The sequence below is a fragment of the Notechis scutatus genome, chromosome 3, assembly GCF_049901735.1.
Source record: "Notechis scutatus isolate UNSWTSFEM ecotype Mainland chromosome 3, rNotScu1.2, whole genome shotgun sequence".
NCBI classification, from domain to species: domain Eukaryota; kingdom Metazoa; phylum Chordata; class Lepidosauria; order Squamata; family Elapidae; genus Notechis; species Notechis scutatus.
The window spans coordinates 168,964,338-168,982,253 of record NC_142011.1 but is presented as its reverse complement, the minus strand read 5'-3'; the positions used below and the strand labels follow the sequence as shown (position 1 = coordinate 168,982,253).

The 17,916-nt window shown below is 36.6% G+C and overlaps 1 protein-coding gene across 4 annotated transcripts in view; it reads left to right on the top strand.

Annotated features, from left to right (window-relative positions):
* Window positions 1-17,916, top strand: part of PCMTD1 (protein-L-isoaspartate (D-aspartate) O-methyltransferase domain containing 1) — a 42,344-nt gene that overhangs the window by 2,869 nt on the left and 21,559 nt on the right. For 2 of the 4 annotated variants that reach the window (XM_026670416.2, XM_087961729.1), the window contains exons 2-4: window positions 8,705-8,800; window positions 8,990-9,413; window positions 10,323-10,425. In XM_026670416.2, the coding sequence (XP_026526201.1) occupies window positions 9,107-9,413; window positions 10,323-10,425 (410 nt within the window). In that variant the 5' untranslated portion in view covers window positions 8,705-8,800; window positions 8,990-9,106. Of the gene's footprint in view, window positions 1-1,958; window positions 2,130-8,704; window positions 8,801-8,989; window positions 9,414-10,322; window positions 10,426-17,916 lie in introns of those variants that run through there. The other 2 variants (XM_087961730.1, XM_026670418.2) reach the window with 2 other exon arrangements.

The window sequence follows — 17,916 nt, the reverse complement described above, 5'->3', positions numbered from 1 at the left end:
AGTCCACTTATTTTTCCCCATGGAATTTGTTTTTCACGTTACACATCTTCTGTGCCATACATATTCATTTGCTTGTTTTATCTCCTAAAGCAAACTCAAAATATTGTTTCAACCTGGACATCATCCCCAGTTCCGGATGACTGTAGTGCAATGAAAGGTGCAAGTTAAAAGCTGAAGTTTTATGACAAAAATCCCATGTAATTAAGCATATGTTTCTTATAATGCCAAAATATCCTTCAGCATAATTAAATATTCCTTATCATATAATCCACGGGTAATATGGTGATATATAGTGCCTCTGATATTATAAATAATACTTTACCATACAGGTAATTTTCAAAAAGAGTTACAACCTGGATTTGAGGTTTTGGCAGCCAGGCTCACTATGCAGACACAGGATTGCATTTTGGGCACTTTATGGCCATTTGCAGCATGAATACAATCTACTTTTTTTTTTTTGCGGGAAACCAGCGTTTACTTATGATTTCTGGGGGCGGGGGGGATGCCCATTACAGGCAATGAGTTCCTTTCGTGACTGGTTTGCTTAATGACCACTGCAAAAATCATAAAATTGGGCACTGTTACATAGTGACCTGCTCAATGAGCAGCACAGCTTAGGATCATAATTCCCAGTTCAATTATAGTAAGATAATGGCTTCCTCTAATGATTAATAACTATGAATATGAATATTACATTTCCACATTATTAGTCTGATTAGAAACTTGAATTATGACATTATTTCTAAGGATAAATTATATTCTGGAATATAGATCTTGTAGACAAATAAATGCAGCCCTATGTTACTTATAATAGTAACTGAATCTTATGCATAAACCTCATTCAGGTGAACAAGACTAAAAATTTCCGGGACAATGCATATCCATACTTAGGACTGAGCTGTATTTTTGGATGTTAATGTTACCAAATTCTTCAATGGCATGAAGTATTAAAAATGACAGTTCTGTTATAATTCCTTAGATATTCTGTTTTCAAGAATTCATATAACAATTAAGCCCTTTTATTATAATGTGTATTACTTTTTCCATTTGATGCTAGTTTCAGACAGTATAAACCAGACTTTGACATTTTATGTCCTGTGGCCACATCTGGCCCTTCGCTTGTACCTGCTCAGTCTGCAATGGCAGCAGTGGACAGGATGATGGGAGCAGGGACCAGCAGTGTCAATTGTATACAGCAGTGCCAGTCTCTCTTTTTTCCCATCAATTTTTATTAGTTTTTCAGGATATAAAATGCAAAAAAAACTGGAAAAAATTGGAAATTAGGTAGGAAAAGGGGAAGAGGAGAAAATCTAAAGGGGAGGGGGAAAGAAAGAAAAGCATTGACATCTCACCCTTTTTAGCATAGTAGAATAAGATAATAACCTTACAGCATCAATATTTTACTCTTACAGAATAATATATATAACCCATTTCTATAACAAATAGTCCCAGTTTTTCATGTGGCTCCTTGGGAAAATTAAATGCCCTGATATAAACTAAATTAAATGTTGGTTCTTAATATGTCCAATTATGCAATAAGCTATATACCTACTACATTTAATGTTAGCCAAAAGGCCAAGAAGTCTCTTCCAGTGTATGTAATTGTCTTAATATTGTACAGAAATGAAGAGATAATTCCCACCTGTCATTTCATACTTTTAACAGAAACAAATAAAAAATGGAAGGTTGACATGGGAAGCAAATAGGAGCCTTGGTATCTGGCAGTTGGCATATGGCACTTCAGTCAGGGTGAAATAAATCCAAAGCAACTGCTCTTTATCTGTTACAAGTAGTGCATAATATATTTTGTCTCTTAAAATAAATGTATGATTTTATGTTCCTGATTATTATAAGCATACAGTACACACAAGGATGTGTGTGTAAGTCTTTGCTGTAAAGTTACTTTCTCTCCATGATTTTTGCCCCACATTTCTTGAAATCTTGCATCTCTAATTCAGTCCTCACAATCCCCGTTGTCACAAAGCAAGGAACACAGATCATTAAGTAAGGATCTTCTTGGGACTTTCTGGCTGCTTCCAACAAACAAAGTCAGTGGGAAAACTAGTAGGAAGTTCTAAATCTCAGGCAGCTGACAAGCAGGTTGCTGGGCAGTAAGTGGCTGCTACCAGGTAAGACAAGATGGATGGGGGACTGCCATGTTTTATTTTTGTATGCATGCTGTAGGTACACTGTAGCTGTGCTCCTTGGGGGGGGAAAACACAGGAGTGTGAGCAACTTAGAAGAGTGACTTGTGACCTTCCCTGTTGGCTTCCCCATTGACTTTGCTTATGGGAAGCCAGCAAGGAAGGTTGCAAATGGTGATCTTCTGGCTGTGGGACATTGCAAGTGTCATAAGTACAATCCAGCTGCCAGGTTTACATGTCAGATTGTGATTACATCTGGGTCCTGGGATGGCTGAAACTTTGAATCATAAATAACACTTGTTCGGTGTAGTTTTAACATTAAACAGTTCCAGAATGAATGGTCGTTAACTGAGAACTACGTGTAGTTTGTTAAGATACTGTATCTTAAAGAAATTGTGAAAAAAAAATCTTGATAATTAAATATTTATTTTTATATTAGTTTTTACATATGCTGTACATTTAGCATCTAAATAAAAATATGATTATGAGAAATATAGCTGCAGAAAGTATTTTACATGTTTTCAGTCATCTTTTCAAGAGCCCTGGAAGGTAGACCAGTGAAGTTGCATCATAGCAGATTCCATCAGTTTACAAAAGCAGTAAAATAAAGTTGTAAACATCTGATAATAGGCTCTCAGCCAGTGCATCTGTATCCAGAATTAGTTCTTGGTTTTAAACCTAAGCAGAAATATTAATTAGATTAACTAATTCTTTGTGTAGTTTTCATTTTCTTTGGGTGTTGTAAGATGTTTTTGGTTTGGTTAACCAAACTTCTGCTGAAAACAGTGTTACACAAATTTTGCAAACAACTCATACAAAAGTTCAAGCAACAGAATAAGAATAAGGACAAAATTAAATCTTGTTTCTGGAAAATATAAGTTTTAGGTTTGCTAATTAACTCCATTTGAAAGGTATGGTTAACTCCAGGAAAAAAATGTTTATTGAATGAAGCTGCCTGTTGAGGTAATTCCCCGTTAGGAGAATGAGTGCGACCAGGGAAACATAGTGAGAGTAGTGAAGAATAACACACAACTAGCACATAGATACACTGTTAGTAAAATGTAGATTTTTACTTCCAATAAACGTTTAAGCAAAGTCCAAACAAACAGTCCAAGTCATTCACAGTTAAAGCAGTCAGTTTTCAGTCCAGGGATAATCCAAATATCAAAGTCTGGTATCAAAAACAGTTCAGTAACAGACTTACATCAAATCCAAGACGAACTATGATCAGTAACACTCAATAGGAACGGCAACACTCTCCAGAACAACAGAACTAAACAACCCAGGTTTCTGGCTCCATCTTATGGCCATTTGAGGAACCACACCCAATTACACTTTTAGCATTCCCTTAAAGAGACAGTATTAAAATGTTATCCTGGTTTATATATTTTCCAACCCAACTATTAGGTGATTTACATTCCTAACACTGCCATTTACTGTTGATAACACTATTTAAAGTAAGTTTGTGAGAAAGGACATTAGTAGCTTCTTCCAGCTTTGAAATAGCAAAACATACTTTTTCTAACACACAATAAAAAGGCATGTTGGCTCAGTGGTTAAAGATACTTAGTTTGTCAGCTGGACAGCTGACAGCCTGGATTCAAGATTCCAGTGCCATACAATAGGGTGAACTTTGGTTACTTGCACCAGTTCTGGCAAAACTAGCAGCTCTATAGCATGCAAATGTGAGTAGATAAATAGGTACCACTTAGTAAGGTAACAGCATTTCGTGTGCCTTGGTGTATAGTCATTCTGGCCACATGACCTTGGCAGTGTTTTCAGACAATGCTGGTTCTCTCAGCTAAGAGATGAGCACTATGAGCACTACCCCCTTGAGTCAGGGGAAATCTTTACCTTTACTTTTTACTTTTGTAATCTTATAGCTATAATTTTTAATGTTATTCATTGCTGAAATTAAATAAGAACATTATTTCAAGGGATGCTTTAAATGCATATAAGTAACTCTTTAGACAAAGAAGGTCTTCATAGTCCTTGAAATAGGCCAGATTATTTTATACCTTTTGTCATAAGTAGCCATTCCCTAAATTGGATATGGTGATGAGATGATAGTGGGTATGTCTTAAATATTCACAACAATTTTTTTCTAACAGGAAGAATATTGTTGCTATTTCAGTAAACTTTCTTTGCCCCTCCTAATTTTTCTGTTTGCTTCTTGTGCAAGCATAGCCAGCATAAAAAACACAAGTTAATGCATTAGAACATTCTGAGTATGTCATATTAGCACTATAATCTTTTGACAAAGTAAAATTTTGTAACAGATCTGTTCTTGTTCATATTAACAGGACCTGTTCCTGTTATATGTTTGATAATAGAATGGCTTTGCTTGTCTTCAGTTTTTCATATTGTTGCTTAGAGCTTGATGTTCTCTTCTATTTAATATCTACCTGAAGCCACTGGGTGAGACAATCCTATGATTTAGGGTGAGATACCATCAACATGCAGATGATACCCAGCTATATATCTCCACCCCACATCTTCTGAGTGATATCCTATTCCAGTGTCTGGAGACTGTAGGGCCCCACAATTCCTGGACTGGTGGACTGCTCACAATCACTTGTGCCTTGTACCTGTCATTTGGATTCAAGTAACTTGTTTTAGATGAAACTGCCCTTGAAGAGCATTCGTAATCTTCAATTAGCGCAAAACTAACTCCATGGGTAGTTTAATGGTGCGGTTCTATGACACAAGTAACAACATTTCTACAAGTAGCTGGTGTTTTTGGATGCAGTTCCAGGAGCATATCTTCTTGGCAGCAGAACATTTTTCCTTTGGAGCTCATGATAGCTCTCACCCTATTAGCCTTTCACATGACTCTTAAGATCTAGCCATGTGTGCAAACCTGAGATCCTGAAAGTGTTAAGAGCCTGGCCACAAAAAACTTTTATGTTAAAATAGATTGTTTGGAGTCAGGTATGGCTAAACCCTATAATATTTGGAATGAGCAAATATTACACAGCCACATAATTGGATCACATAAATAAATTATATCATATTTCCTGATGCTTTATAATACAGTCCTTAATAAATCATAAATCTTCTTTGAACCCATGTCCTATCTCAGTTCATGGCATTTTTAGGACAAAAGGAATGCTGTATCACATCTCTTGACAGCTGCTAACTCACTGGGAAATGATTACCTAGAAGTCATAAAAGTGTGTATTTTAAAATCAGCAGGGTATCCTATTCTAAACCTATTATAGATTTCTAATCCTATTGAAATCTATTATAAAGCATGTTACAATTCAGCAAATATTGAGAGGGCCATAAATTTCATATGTTACGAGAGCTAGTTTAGCAGTTAAGATACCAGGCTAGAAACCAGGGGACTATGAGTTCTAGTATCACCTTAGACATAGTTAAGAAGACTTTGGCCAGTTACACCCTACATTGTCAGGCTTGGATGAAAACTGATTGGTCAATTCCTATACAACCAATGAGTAAAATACTTGATTGACCCTAAAAACACTATTCTGCACTTGTGGGGAAATGCGAAGAGGTAGAGGAAAGAAGATTTCCATACCCTTGTTACAGGAAAGTCTTCTGTTGCTCACTGGAAAGATATTGTTAACAGTTGAGAGAGGAAAATCAGGAGGAGTCTAATAATTACTTTTCAGATCATAAATTTCATTAAAAGGCCTAAACTTTTGTGGGCTGCAACTTTTTCAGATACATGGAACAGTTAAATTGATATAGGATTTAATTGGGATGAGGCAAGAGGGAAGGAATGGGAAGACAGGATAGTCATACAGATGCAGGTTAAATATGAGACAGATTTCAAGTTATCAGTTAACAGTGCATGATTTAATACCATTCAGTTGATCAGATCAGAATAAATTAAGCTATAGTTAAAGCCTCAGAGTAGATGATAGTTTTGATGGTGTGTTCCAGATAGAAAAAGGAAATATGTGATTATGCAAGGAGCTCTGTAAGCTTTCTAAAACAATAACATGGTCTTTATGTGTCCATTGTATAGTTTTACCATGACATCAGGAAATGATGTTGTCTAGATGCTTGAAGCTGAGGCTAAAAGAAAGGAGAAAATTGTTGAGGTCATGATGGAATTACATGAGATGCTCTTTCCGTGGTCTAAATCAGGGGTCACCAACCTTTTGGACCACAGGGACCACCAAACTCATAATTTTAAATCCTGGCGACCACTAATATGAATTTTGACTGACGGTGGCTTGGTGATGTTGGTGGGAGAGAGAGAAAGATCTGATCTAACTTCTCTCTCTCTCTCTCTCTCTCTCTCTCTCTCTCCCTCCCTCCCTCCCTCCCTCCCTCCCTCTCTCTGACACACACACACACACACACAAATACACAGAGGCAGGGGTGGGATTCAAATTTCTTAACAGATTCTATGGGCGTGGCCTAATTTGTGGGTATGGCTTGGTCATGTGACTGGTTGGGCGTGGCTTGTATGTAAATATTTTACATATTTATAGGAATATTGAATTTTTCATAAAAAAGAGCAACTTTTACCCGAAATCAGGCAAAGCAGGCAGGCAGATTGAATTGCTCACAGAATTGTTCAGAGATCTATGAGATCGGCTACCTGAGTCTGTCACATAAAATTTGCTTGCAAGCAAACCCATAAAATTTTCTAGCAAGCAAACACACCATGTACACCATGTATGTAAATATTGATTTTTTTATAAAAAAAAGAGCAATGTTTACCCCAAATCAGGCAAAGCAGGCAGGCAGATTGAGTTGCTCGCAGAATCACAGATTCACTCAAGATCTGTGTTTCTGCCATTGCCTATCTGAGTCTGCACTGCTTCAGTCTTAAGGAAGGTTGGCTCTGCTTAAAAGCAGAGCCAAAGATCTAAAGATTAGTTAGAAAGCAAGAAATCCAACGATTTCCTGCTTTCTAGCTAATCTAAATCTTCGGCATAGCAAAACAGCTCATGGTTGGAAAAAGGAAAAATAGCAACTTAGCAGGCAAGTTTGCCAGGTAAGGAGTGAGTGGGCGGGGAGGGTTCCCGCAGGCCATATGGGCGGGGCAGATTTGTGTTCCTGCGCAGCCTAGATTAATTGTTTTGGAGGGTGCTCTGGGGGTGACATTTCTCTGCGGACCACCAACATTTTCTTGCGGACCACCAGTGGGCCATGGCCCACCGGTTGGCAACCACTGGTCTAAATGATGAAATTTAATTACTGAATCTCAAGTATAATAGAGGTTTCAGATTGTAAGTATTGCTCTAGGTATGTTTGCTTATTGTAACGTCATCTGTGCACCTATGATTGTGTTACTGACTTGCAGGTATATGTTAACTTCCAAAGGTGAAGTAGTAATGGGTGGAAATAAGGCTGAGAAAGAAGAATTGTTTTACTTGCTTGAAATACTTTAAGCATAATTACTTGGATAGTAGTAGCAATTTGAACAGCTTTTTTTCTATTAGGGAAGATATACTTTTTACTCAATTTGGTTATGTATGGGGTATACATTTTTGCCATAGCCATTTTTTTAAAAAAAGAAAATTCTGAGTGTAACATATAGGCCTTCTACACATCTAGTTCTTCCCAAGATGTATAGAACCTAGGATGTTGTAATGTGTCAACATTGTATATTTGCAGATAAGAGTGATAATTGTCACTCTGGAAGATGCCCCTCCTAATGCTGACAGGCCCCTTTTTTTCATCTCCAGCCACCAATTCTGTTTTCTACTGCTTTGTTATTTTTTTCTATATATAGTCTGTTTTTACTGACACCAGTTGTTTCCAAACATTTGATGATCCAACTATGATTCTCATTTGCTTGAGTGAATAAAAATATATTTGAACTTCTTGTTATCTCCAATGAGGTTAAATCAACCTCAAACATTTTAGGTGTCATATTTGTTCTATTTCTTATATAACTTACTGTAAGTGTTCCACAAAAACTAAGCTATTTTAATAACCTCTAGATAATTTCCTAGGGAGAAGAACTTATGTTAATTATTGAATTGGGCTTCCAAGTGTCATTGTTTTGGATGAAAGACCATTAAATCGATCTTTAACTAAATGTAACAACATTTAACTTTGGACTACTAGACTAAGATTCATTTTAAAGGATTTTTTTTACTATAATCAACTTTATTGATTCATGTGTCCCTCCACAATTCTTCACCCACTTTTTCTTCTGTTTTTTTTAAATAATAAATAGGGAGACAAATATGTTTTGAGAAGGAAATTCAATATTTAACTGAAATTGTTTATTATTATAAAACTTAATTCAAATAGATTTTAAAAACCATAGTATCCATTTCAATGTTATCTTCTCCAGTGCTTTATGCATGAAGGTTGTATTTAGCAAAGAGACTGAGTGTCAAATAATGTATTCCATAGTCAATTAGAAAAATATATAAAACCTGCCATGTTTAAGTGCTGGATAAGATAATATTTTCCTTATAAGTAAAAATTTACAAGGAAAATGTAATAAATAAATAATAAATGAATGTAAAATATAAGTTTACAAGGAAATTTTTGCTTGGTATTACTATATGGGAATTACTCTGGATGGACAATTAACATACAGATTTGCTCTTTTCTTTTAATAGACTTGTTTTCCACTGAGGAACAACTGTACATTTCCAGACCAGCTTTGTTTTGACCTAGTTCCATTTGGTGTGGCGGATATGGATTACTTTCATCTAGTAAGGCTTTCTTCAAATTCTGAGGAATTTCACTGTGTATTGAACATTTGGTTTAATTCAGCAACTGTATGCCTACTACATTAGACATCGAAGAACATTGTTTACTTTTCCTATCAAATTATCACTGAAATTGGTTTACATTTTTACAATTTGTGAAAATAAAAGTATGTCTTCTTAAAAATCTTTTAGGATTCTCTTGCAAAGCAGTATTGAGCCAGACTGGATTGGACCTTCTATATGGAAACATCAGACAAGTACCTACCAATGTATTCTCAAAATTAATTGAATTGTTAAAAGACAATCATCATGGGAGGAGCTGTGAGTGCAGGCGAAGATAATGATGATTTAATTGATAACTTGAAAGAAGCACAATATATTCGTACTGAGCGAGTAGAACAAGCCTTCAGAGCTATTGATCGTGGTGATTACTATCTGGAAGGCTATAGAGACAATGCATATAAAGACTTGGCTTGGAAGCATGGAAATATACATTTATCGGCACCATGCATTTATTCTGAAGTCATGGAAGCATTAAAGCTTCAGCCTGGATTGTCTTTTCTTAATCTGGGTAGTGGAACCGGATATTTAAGTACAATGGTGGGATTAATATTAGGTAATATTTTAAAAATTATTGAACATTCTTTTATATAGGCTGAGTTTACTGATATTCTTGGTTTTAAAGTAGCATGTTTATGCCCCTGCCAAACTTGCAAGATATTAATAAGAAGCTTTTCAAATTAGTGTTCCTGATATGTAATAGATCAAAATTTCTTAAATTACCAAGAGATTTGTGGCTTTGCAGAGATGAGGAAATGTTTATAGCTTAATTTTATGTCAGTATTGCCCACTTCTACAAAATTGAAATTCTTCAATTGTTTTAAAAAATACAATAATCGTGACATTTAAGTTGAGACTTAAATTTAAATATTATATCTTTATTTCATTATTTTGAAAGTAGAAGATAAAGTGAGGAAAATAACATAATTCAATACATGTTCCCTGATAAATAAAGAAGGAATTTTGAACTGTACCTTCTTGCCATGTTTTAGTGAAAAAGCAGCTAATAATACTAAGCACTATTCTGGATTTTTCCTGGTTTTTATAAACAGAAGCAGGCAGTTGGAATAAAAAACTGCACTACCACTATCATAAATGAGATTGCCATCATAACCACATAGTAGTTTTGATTGTAAAGCAAGGTGAAGCAAAGTTTTGTGAAACCATCCAAAGATCTGCAATTGACAATAAACAACTTTCTGCAGTGCACTAAATTATCTGCAGTTATTCCTTTTTCTTCTTCTAAAGAATAGTTGCTATGCTCTGGAGTCTTTTATTTACTCCTGTATCAGTATTGAAGCTATATGGTTTGAGGCTTTATTGGATAATTTTCTCTTTTGTAATCAATACATACATTTCCAATATCTACCTAGTGCTATATAGTTTATCTTTCGCATCAATGTACAGTTTTATAAAAATACATTGATTCAGTAATCTCACATAATTGCTGAATATTAATTTACAGGCCCTTTTGGAATAAATCATGGAATAGAACTTCATATGGATGTGGTAGAATATGCTAAGGAAAAACTGGAGAGCTTCATAAAATACAGTGATAGCTTTGATAAGTAAGTATATTGATACTAATTTTATATTAAAATCTTATTTTTCCCTGCCGCGGTAGTAAAGTATTTATGAAGATTTTTGAGGAAACTTGCCATGCTTATTTATTGCAGTCACAATTACAAGTTTGCAACATTATTTTAAAATGTTCAATTAAGGCATTCATTAATCTGGTACTGCGATTGTATTATATTCTTGTACAGGTTTCAAAAGTATTGCACATGTTGGTCTCTCATGTTTGGGGAGATCCTCACATTCCTTATCTTAACCTTTCTCAAACTTAATCTATATACACATACATGTATGTATGTATGTAAATATTTCTTTTTGCTAAAATTACTTGAATGCATTCTGAATATTTTTTGAACTTCTAATTAAAATTGAGTAATATAACCTACTTTGGATTTCAATCAAGGAATATTTTAAATAGAACCTATATCTCTGCTACTTTTTCATAGTACCAACAGATACTTGGGAAATTTCCCATGAATCTGGTAGGCAGTTCCATTACCTGCCTGTTTAGCTACTAGCAGCAAGAAGCAACCTGATCTCTTAATATTATTGCCTATCTGTGCTAGCTGATCCTGGATTGGATCCTTTGTTTGTTGAAGAATTCTGGGAAATGCAGCCCTAGTAGTGACACCCAAAGTACTAATGGAAGAAGACTGGAAGTAAACCTGATCAAACATCTGTTTAACATTTGTAACTGTTCTATACAGCATTTTGCTACGAACTCCTGACTCTTCATGTATAGGTTTCATGATGATAACTAACTGTTATATTAACTGGCTAATTAAATGACAGGCGCTTGCTAATGTGTCATTTGAATGCATGGGTTGGATTAATGTACTTTCAGATTTTTGGGGATAGTTGAGAGAAATTTGGCCAGCTGTATCTAAGAGGTGGTCAGCTATTGGAAAGGATGTTTTCTGCATCTTTGAAAAAAGCTGTAGTGCACCTTTTCCTTAAAAGTCCTCTCTGGATTTAACTGTATTGGACAACTAACTCTTTATTTCTAAGCGTACCTTTTTTGAGAAGATTGTTGAACTACTGTGAGAAAACTGGAATTTTATGAAGCAAACTTTCCTAGAATGGATTATCTGCACTCTTCTCAGTCAGTCCTGGACATGTAATAGAACCATATTTCATCCCTGTCCATGATTTTTGTCAAAACATTGATGGGATAGTATGCAACTTCTGCCCCAATTGACCTCTTGGTAGCCATTACCTATCTTGTCCAGAATTATTTATTTATTGCGGGAGGGGGATACTGTTCTTCAGCAGTGGGTAGTTTTAGGCAGAAGTTGTCAAAGAAGTAATCCAGTAGCGTCTTATATGGACTGTTATAGGTTTGGTCCTCTACCCATGACTTTTTAACATTTCTTTGAAGATATTGAGAAGGTCATATGTCAGTTCATGTTGTGGTATATTAATAGGCTAGTGATACTCAATTATATATCACCATCCTGGGCCATACTGACAATGCAGATAAAGCCTTGTCCAGGTATTTGGAAGTTATTAGGGTCTAGATCAGTGGTTCCCAAACTTTTTCAGTCCACCGCCCCCTTGGTGCTACAAACTCAACCTCAGTGCCCCCCACCCAGGGGTGGGATTCAAATTTCTGTGGGTGTGGCCTAATTTGAGGGTGTGGTTTTCTGGTAACGTGACTGGGTGGGCGTGGCTTGCTGGTCACATGACTGGGTGGGCGTGGCTTGCTGGTCACATGACTGGGTGAGCGTGGTTTGGTGACTGGCAAACCAAATACAAGTGGTTCTCACTTAATGGCAGGTTGCTTAGCAAATGTTCTAATTTATGACTGGCCTCCCCAGAACTACTTGACCTGTTTTTGGAGTTTTGACAGCCGTGCACACACATACACACACACTCCCTTCTAATCCTGCTGGAGCAGGTCATTGGACTAGAATTGGCAAAGCATCTCTGATTAGATTCTAGTAGTGAATAAAATTTAACCAGAGATGCTTTGCTGATTCTTGTTGATTTGTTTTATTTGTATTTCTTTATTTTATGTTGCTGAATTGCATTGACATGTGTGTCCCTTCTTGTGCACAACCCAGAAGCTTTTGTGATTCTTTGCAGCAAAAATTACCAACCTCTGGCTTTGCTCTACTTTTCAAACATGCCGGCACTGCCATGTTCTAGGTGCCGGCCCCGCAGGTCCACCCCATTGATCCCGCTGCACTGGAGGGACCTGCCCAAGCAAGTCCGAGCGGAGCAGTACACCAAATCAATGGGGTGAGCCTGGGAAAGGGAAAGAGAGAAAGAGAAAAGAGAGAGAAGGAAGAAAAGAAAGAGAAAAGGGAAAGAAAGAAAAAGGTACAAAGAAAGGGGAGGATGGAGGGGATGGAGGGGGGAGGGGGGAGAGAGAGAGAGAGAGACCTGATGCATCAGATTGAAATGAGGCCTAGTTTAGAGGTCCTTTTCCACATTGAAACATCTTTGCAAGGATCTTTGCCAGCACATTGAAACATCTTTGACTTCTATTAATTAAAGGTTTTGTGGACGAAACGTGGCCAAGACTATTAGGAAGCTCTCACATTTTGTTGAGGCTTTAAACAGGATCCATTGGACCAGATCTCCACCCTAAAAAATTACTTTTCCCCAATGTATTACAGTGTCAATTCTGAAGAAGGCAAAACCAAAATGTATTGGTAAATTACAAGTAGAACACACACACACACACACACTCCCTTCTAACCCTGCTGGAGCAGGTGATTGGACTAGAATAGATATCTCATTATCTTTCTCCTCCCTCCCTCCTTTATTTCTTTTTCTTTCTGTCCCTTCCATCCCCCCTCTTTCTTTGTCCCTTTTTCTTTCTTTCCCTTTTCTCTTTCTCTAATTCCTTCTCTCTTTCTTTCTCTCTCTCTCTCTCTCCTCTCTCTTTCCCTCTCTCAGGCTCACCCCATTGACTTTGTGCATCGCTCAGTTCGGACTTGATTGGGCAGGTGCCTCTGGTGCAAGGAGCTCAATGGGGTGGAAAGTGGCGGCAGTGGGATGTTTGAAAAGGAGAGCAAAGCCACTCTGGCTTTGCTCTCCTTTCCCAACGCTGAGTTCGGGGTGGAGCTCCTTGCACCAGAGCGTGCAAGTCAATGGGATGATCCTGCGGGGCCTTGCCTCGAACGCGGCGTGGGGATTTTTTTCTCACCCCTGAATTATGCCCTGCTGCTCACTCCAGCGCCCCCGCCACCTCTTAGCGCCTCCCTGCCAGCCCCCTTGCCTCTCAGCACCCCCCTAAGGTGTCCCACTGCCCCCAGGGGGCAGTACCGCCCACTTTGGGAACCACTGGTCTAGATGGAAAGGAACAAGCTGATACTAAACCCAGCAAGATATAGATAATCATTATTTAGGGTTTCTGCCATCTCCACTGCTTATCTTGAAGGGCAGAACAGTCTCTGAAGGAGTAATTCTGTAACTCATGGGTCACAGCTACTGCTGCATAGGCAAGTGGATGCCATGTCCAAGAAACTCTTTTACCAACCCTGACTGGTACACCAATTGTAGAGATACCTGGAATGTGAGGGCTTTGCAATATCTCACATTCTCACCACCACCTGTTGGGACTATTGCAGTGACCTATATATGGAACTGCTGTTAAAGATCACTCATTAATTTGCAGCATCTTAACTGCTTTTAGAAGATTTGAAAATAGTAAACAATTCAAATATGAAGCCTGCAGTTGGAGTCCTGCATTAGCAATTAAAACCAATGAAGCCCTATATGGCTTAGCAGTGAGATGCCTTCAGGATTGCTTCCTCCAGTCAGAGTCAACATATATGATACAACACATTGGAAAAATGCTGATAGTTTCTCACTACTGAATTTAGAGGAGGCAAGGCTTGTAGGAGATATTCATTTATTATAGTCCATGTCCTATTGAACAGTGTTTGATTGGAAGTTACATTTGACCTGATTCTGTTGACCTTACAGAAACAGATTAAAATGGAGTTCTTCTGGTGAACTTTATACTTTTGATTAAGATAGTGCAGAAGACTTATTTATATATTGCTCTGGTATTAAGCTATTTATGAGTTTTCTGTTGCATTCTATAGTTGTATTATTTATACTATAGCTATTTTTTGTAAACTAAAGAATTATATAGTTTAAAATTAGTAAATAAGTAATCTTTTGGCTTTCATTACAGCTCATAATGAAAGGATTCATGCTATATTTAAATTTTATGTATTACTAAGTATTTAGCACCTTAGCTTCACAGTTGTATTTTGGCACATATTTTGAGTATGTATTAATTGCTAATATCTGATTTAACATTACATTAATAGCTGCTATTTTTATTTAGCAATTTTTAGACTAAATGTTATATTCTTCACATAAATGGATTGTAGGTTGTGTCTCCATAAACTCATACCTATTAATTGATTATGCTGTGTGTAAGATATAGGTAAACCATAGGTTCTAAAGCATAGATCAGTATGTATTGATATTGTTTCTTTGGTTTTAGTTTTGTATGATTGAAATATCTGCTTTAGGCAAAATAGTTACATGCCTCCTTTTCCTGTCTGTCCAGTCCTGTCAAATTGGAAAAGTAAATTAGTATTTTTAATATTCCTACTGACATTAGTAGAAAATATTCAGGGTAATTCTGTCAATTTAAGCTAATTTGGAGTCAGAAACAAACCCTAAAGTCATTTATACTAATAGTTTGATTTACCTAAATATCCCAAAATATGCTTGCTTTGAAAATAAACTCTTTGAGGTTTAGCTGTTACTGAAGTCTTAATGATGATAGTGAGACACTGTTATTGATTTAATTTTTAAAGCAGAAAGAGTTCTCATCCTTTCATCTAGAACAAAATTTTGTTAATCTGTTGTAAATACATATACAAATATGGAAAGGTGTAAGTATGATATTAAAAGTTTTTAATGCGTGTTCTAGCTTTAGGCTAGGTTCACAAGGTTAGAATAGAATAGAATAACAGAGTTGGAAGGGACCTTGGAGGTATTCTAGTCCAACCCCCTGCCTTACCAGAAAACCCTACACCTCTTCAGACAAATGGTTATCCAACATCTTTTTAAAAACTTCCAGAGTTGGAGCATTCACAACTTCTGGAGGCAAGTTGATCAACTGATTAATTGTTGTCAGGAAAGTTCTCCTTAGTTCTAAATTGCTTCTCTCCTTGATTAGTTTCCACCCATTGCTTCTTGTCCTGCCCTCATATGCTTTGGAGAATAGCTTGACTCCCTCTTCTTTGTGGCAGCGCCTGAAATATTGGAACACTGCTATCATGTCTCCCCTAGTCCTTCTTTTCATTAAACTAGACATACCCAGTTCCTGCAACTGTTCTTCATAGGTTTTAGCCTCCAGTCCCTTAATAATCTTTGTTGCTCTTCTCTGCACTCTTTCTAGAGTCTCAACATCTTTTTTACATCGTGGCAACCAAAACTGAATGCAGTATTCCAAGTGTGGCCTTACCAAGGCATTATAAAGTGGTATTAACACTTCACCTGATCTTGATTCTATCCTTCTGTTTATGCAGCCTAGAACTATGTTGACTTTTTTGGCAGCTGCTGCACACTACTGGCTCATATTTAAATGGTTGTCCACTAGGACTCCGAGATCCCTCTCAGAGTTACTACTATCGAGCAAGGTACCCCATATACTGTACCTGTACATTTGATTTTTCTTGCCTAAATGTAGAACCTTATTTTTTTCACCATTGAATTTCATTTTGTTAGATAGCGCCCAACGTTCAAGTTTGTCAAGACCCTTCTGTATCTTAAGCCTATCTGCTGGAGCGTTGGCTATTCCTTCCAACTTGGTGTTGTCTGCAAATCTGATGAGTTCCCCATCTATCCCCTTGTCCAAGTCATTGATGAAGATGCTGAAGAGTACTGGACCTAAAACAGTACCTTAGGGTACTCCACTGCATACTTCCCTCCATGTAGATGCAGTTCCATTGAGGTCTACACGTTGAATGCGGTTGGTCAGCCAGTTACGAATCCATCTGGTGGTGATGCTGTCTAGCCCACATTTTTCTACTTTATCTAGTAGTAAGTTATGGTCTACTTTATGAAATGCCTTACTGAAGTCCAGGTAAATTATATCGACAGCATTCCTCTGGTCAACTAATTTTGTCACTTTGTCAAATAATGCAATAAGATTAGTCTGGCATGATCTATTTTTAACAAACCCATGTTGGCTTTTGGTTATTGCTTTGTTTGCTTCTAGGTGTTTGCTGATTTGTTGCTTGATTATCTTTTCCAGAATCTTCCCTGGTATTGAGATCAGGCTGATAGGTCTGTAGTTTCCTGGATCTATTTTTTTCCTTTTTTGAAGATGAGAACTACATCAATTCTTTTCCAGTCCTCTGGCAGTTCCCCGGTGCTCCAAGATCTTTGAAAGATATAGTTCAGTGGTTCTGAGATCTCGTCTGCCAGTTCCTTCAGAACCTTGGGGTGTAATCCATCCAGTCCTGGTGATATGAACTCGTGTAGGGTAGACAGGTGTTCACTTACCATTTTCTTCCCTTATGTATAAACTTAGTTATCTACAGTAATGTCAACAGGTAGACCAGGCACCCACACACTTACAAAATTCACTGAGCAATAAGAAAAATGATCCATTAAAACATTGGAAGAATAAAAGCAGTTTTTGTGACTTTTCTGGAAAATCGTTTTAGTTGCAAAAAAAATATTATGGTTAATGGTATTTGAGACTTTAAATATGGCAAAACATACAAAAATAATTGTTACAGTATATTAAAATAATTGGACCACAGAACAGGAAACAGTCAACTGTAATGGCCCTGGAAAGCAAACAACAAAAGCAAGAGTGCTTGCTAAACACAATACACAAATGCTTGCTAAACCTAGTATACATGTACTAGGAAATATTATAAGCTAAGTAAGGCAAAGCAGCATAATGCAACCTTTTTTATTTTTATTTATTTATTACATTTATCTACTTTTCCCATGTTTTTGCAAATTGTATTAAAATATATAGGCTGGTATGTAATTTACTTTAGAGAATCGTTATGGTTATAAAAGGAGGATGAGCATCTCTTAATTATGTTGCATTAAAGATAATTAGGATTGTTCCTTCCTGGAGAAGGAAGTATTTCATATAACTATATTATAAATATGTGCATGATACAAAATATCCTGTCAAAGAATACAACCTTTTAAACATACTGAACCCAGTAGAAGGCATTTTTGAACCTAGCTATTTATTTAAGATTTTTATAATACTTAAAAATTTTCAGTTCCATTTTATCTAACTCCCTAGCCATCACCAGTTTGATTATTTTACAATCTGATAAGTAGCTCATAATGGTTCCTAGTAATTCTTCAGATAAAATAATGGTAGCTTGAAGATTTTTTCTAAATTTTAAATTTTGGTTCTTTTCCTGTTTTTTAGTTCTGTTTCAGGTTTTTAAAATCATTTATTAACTGTCTTAATATTTCATTGTTCCATTGATTTTATTTTTTGCATATGTTTGTACAGAATGCCCTTGCAT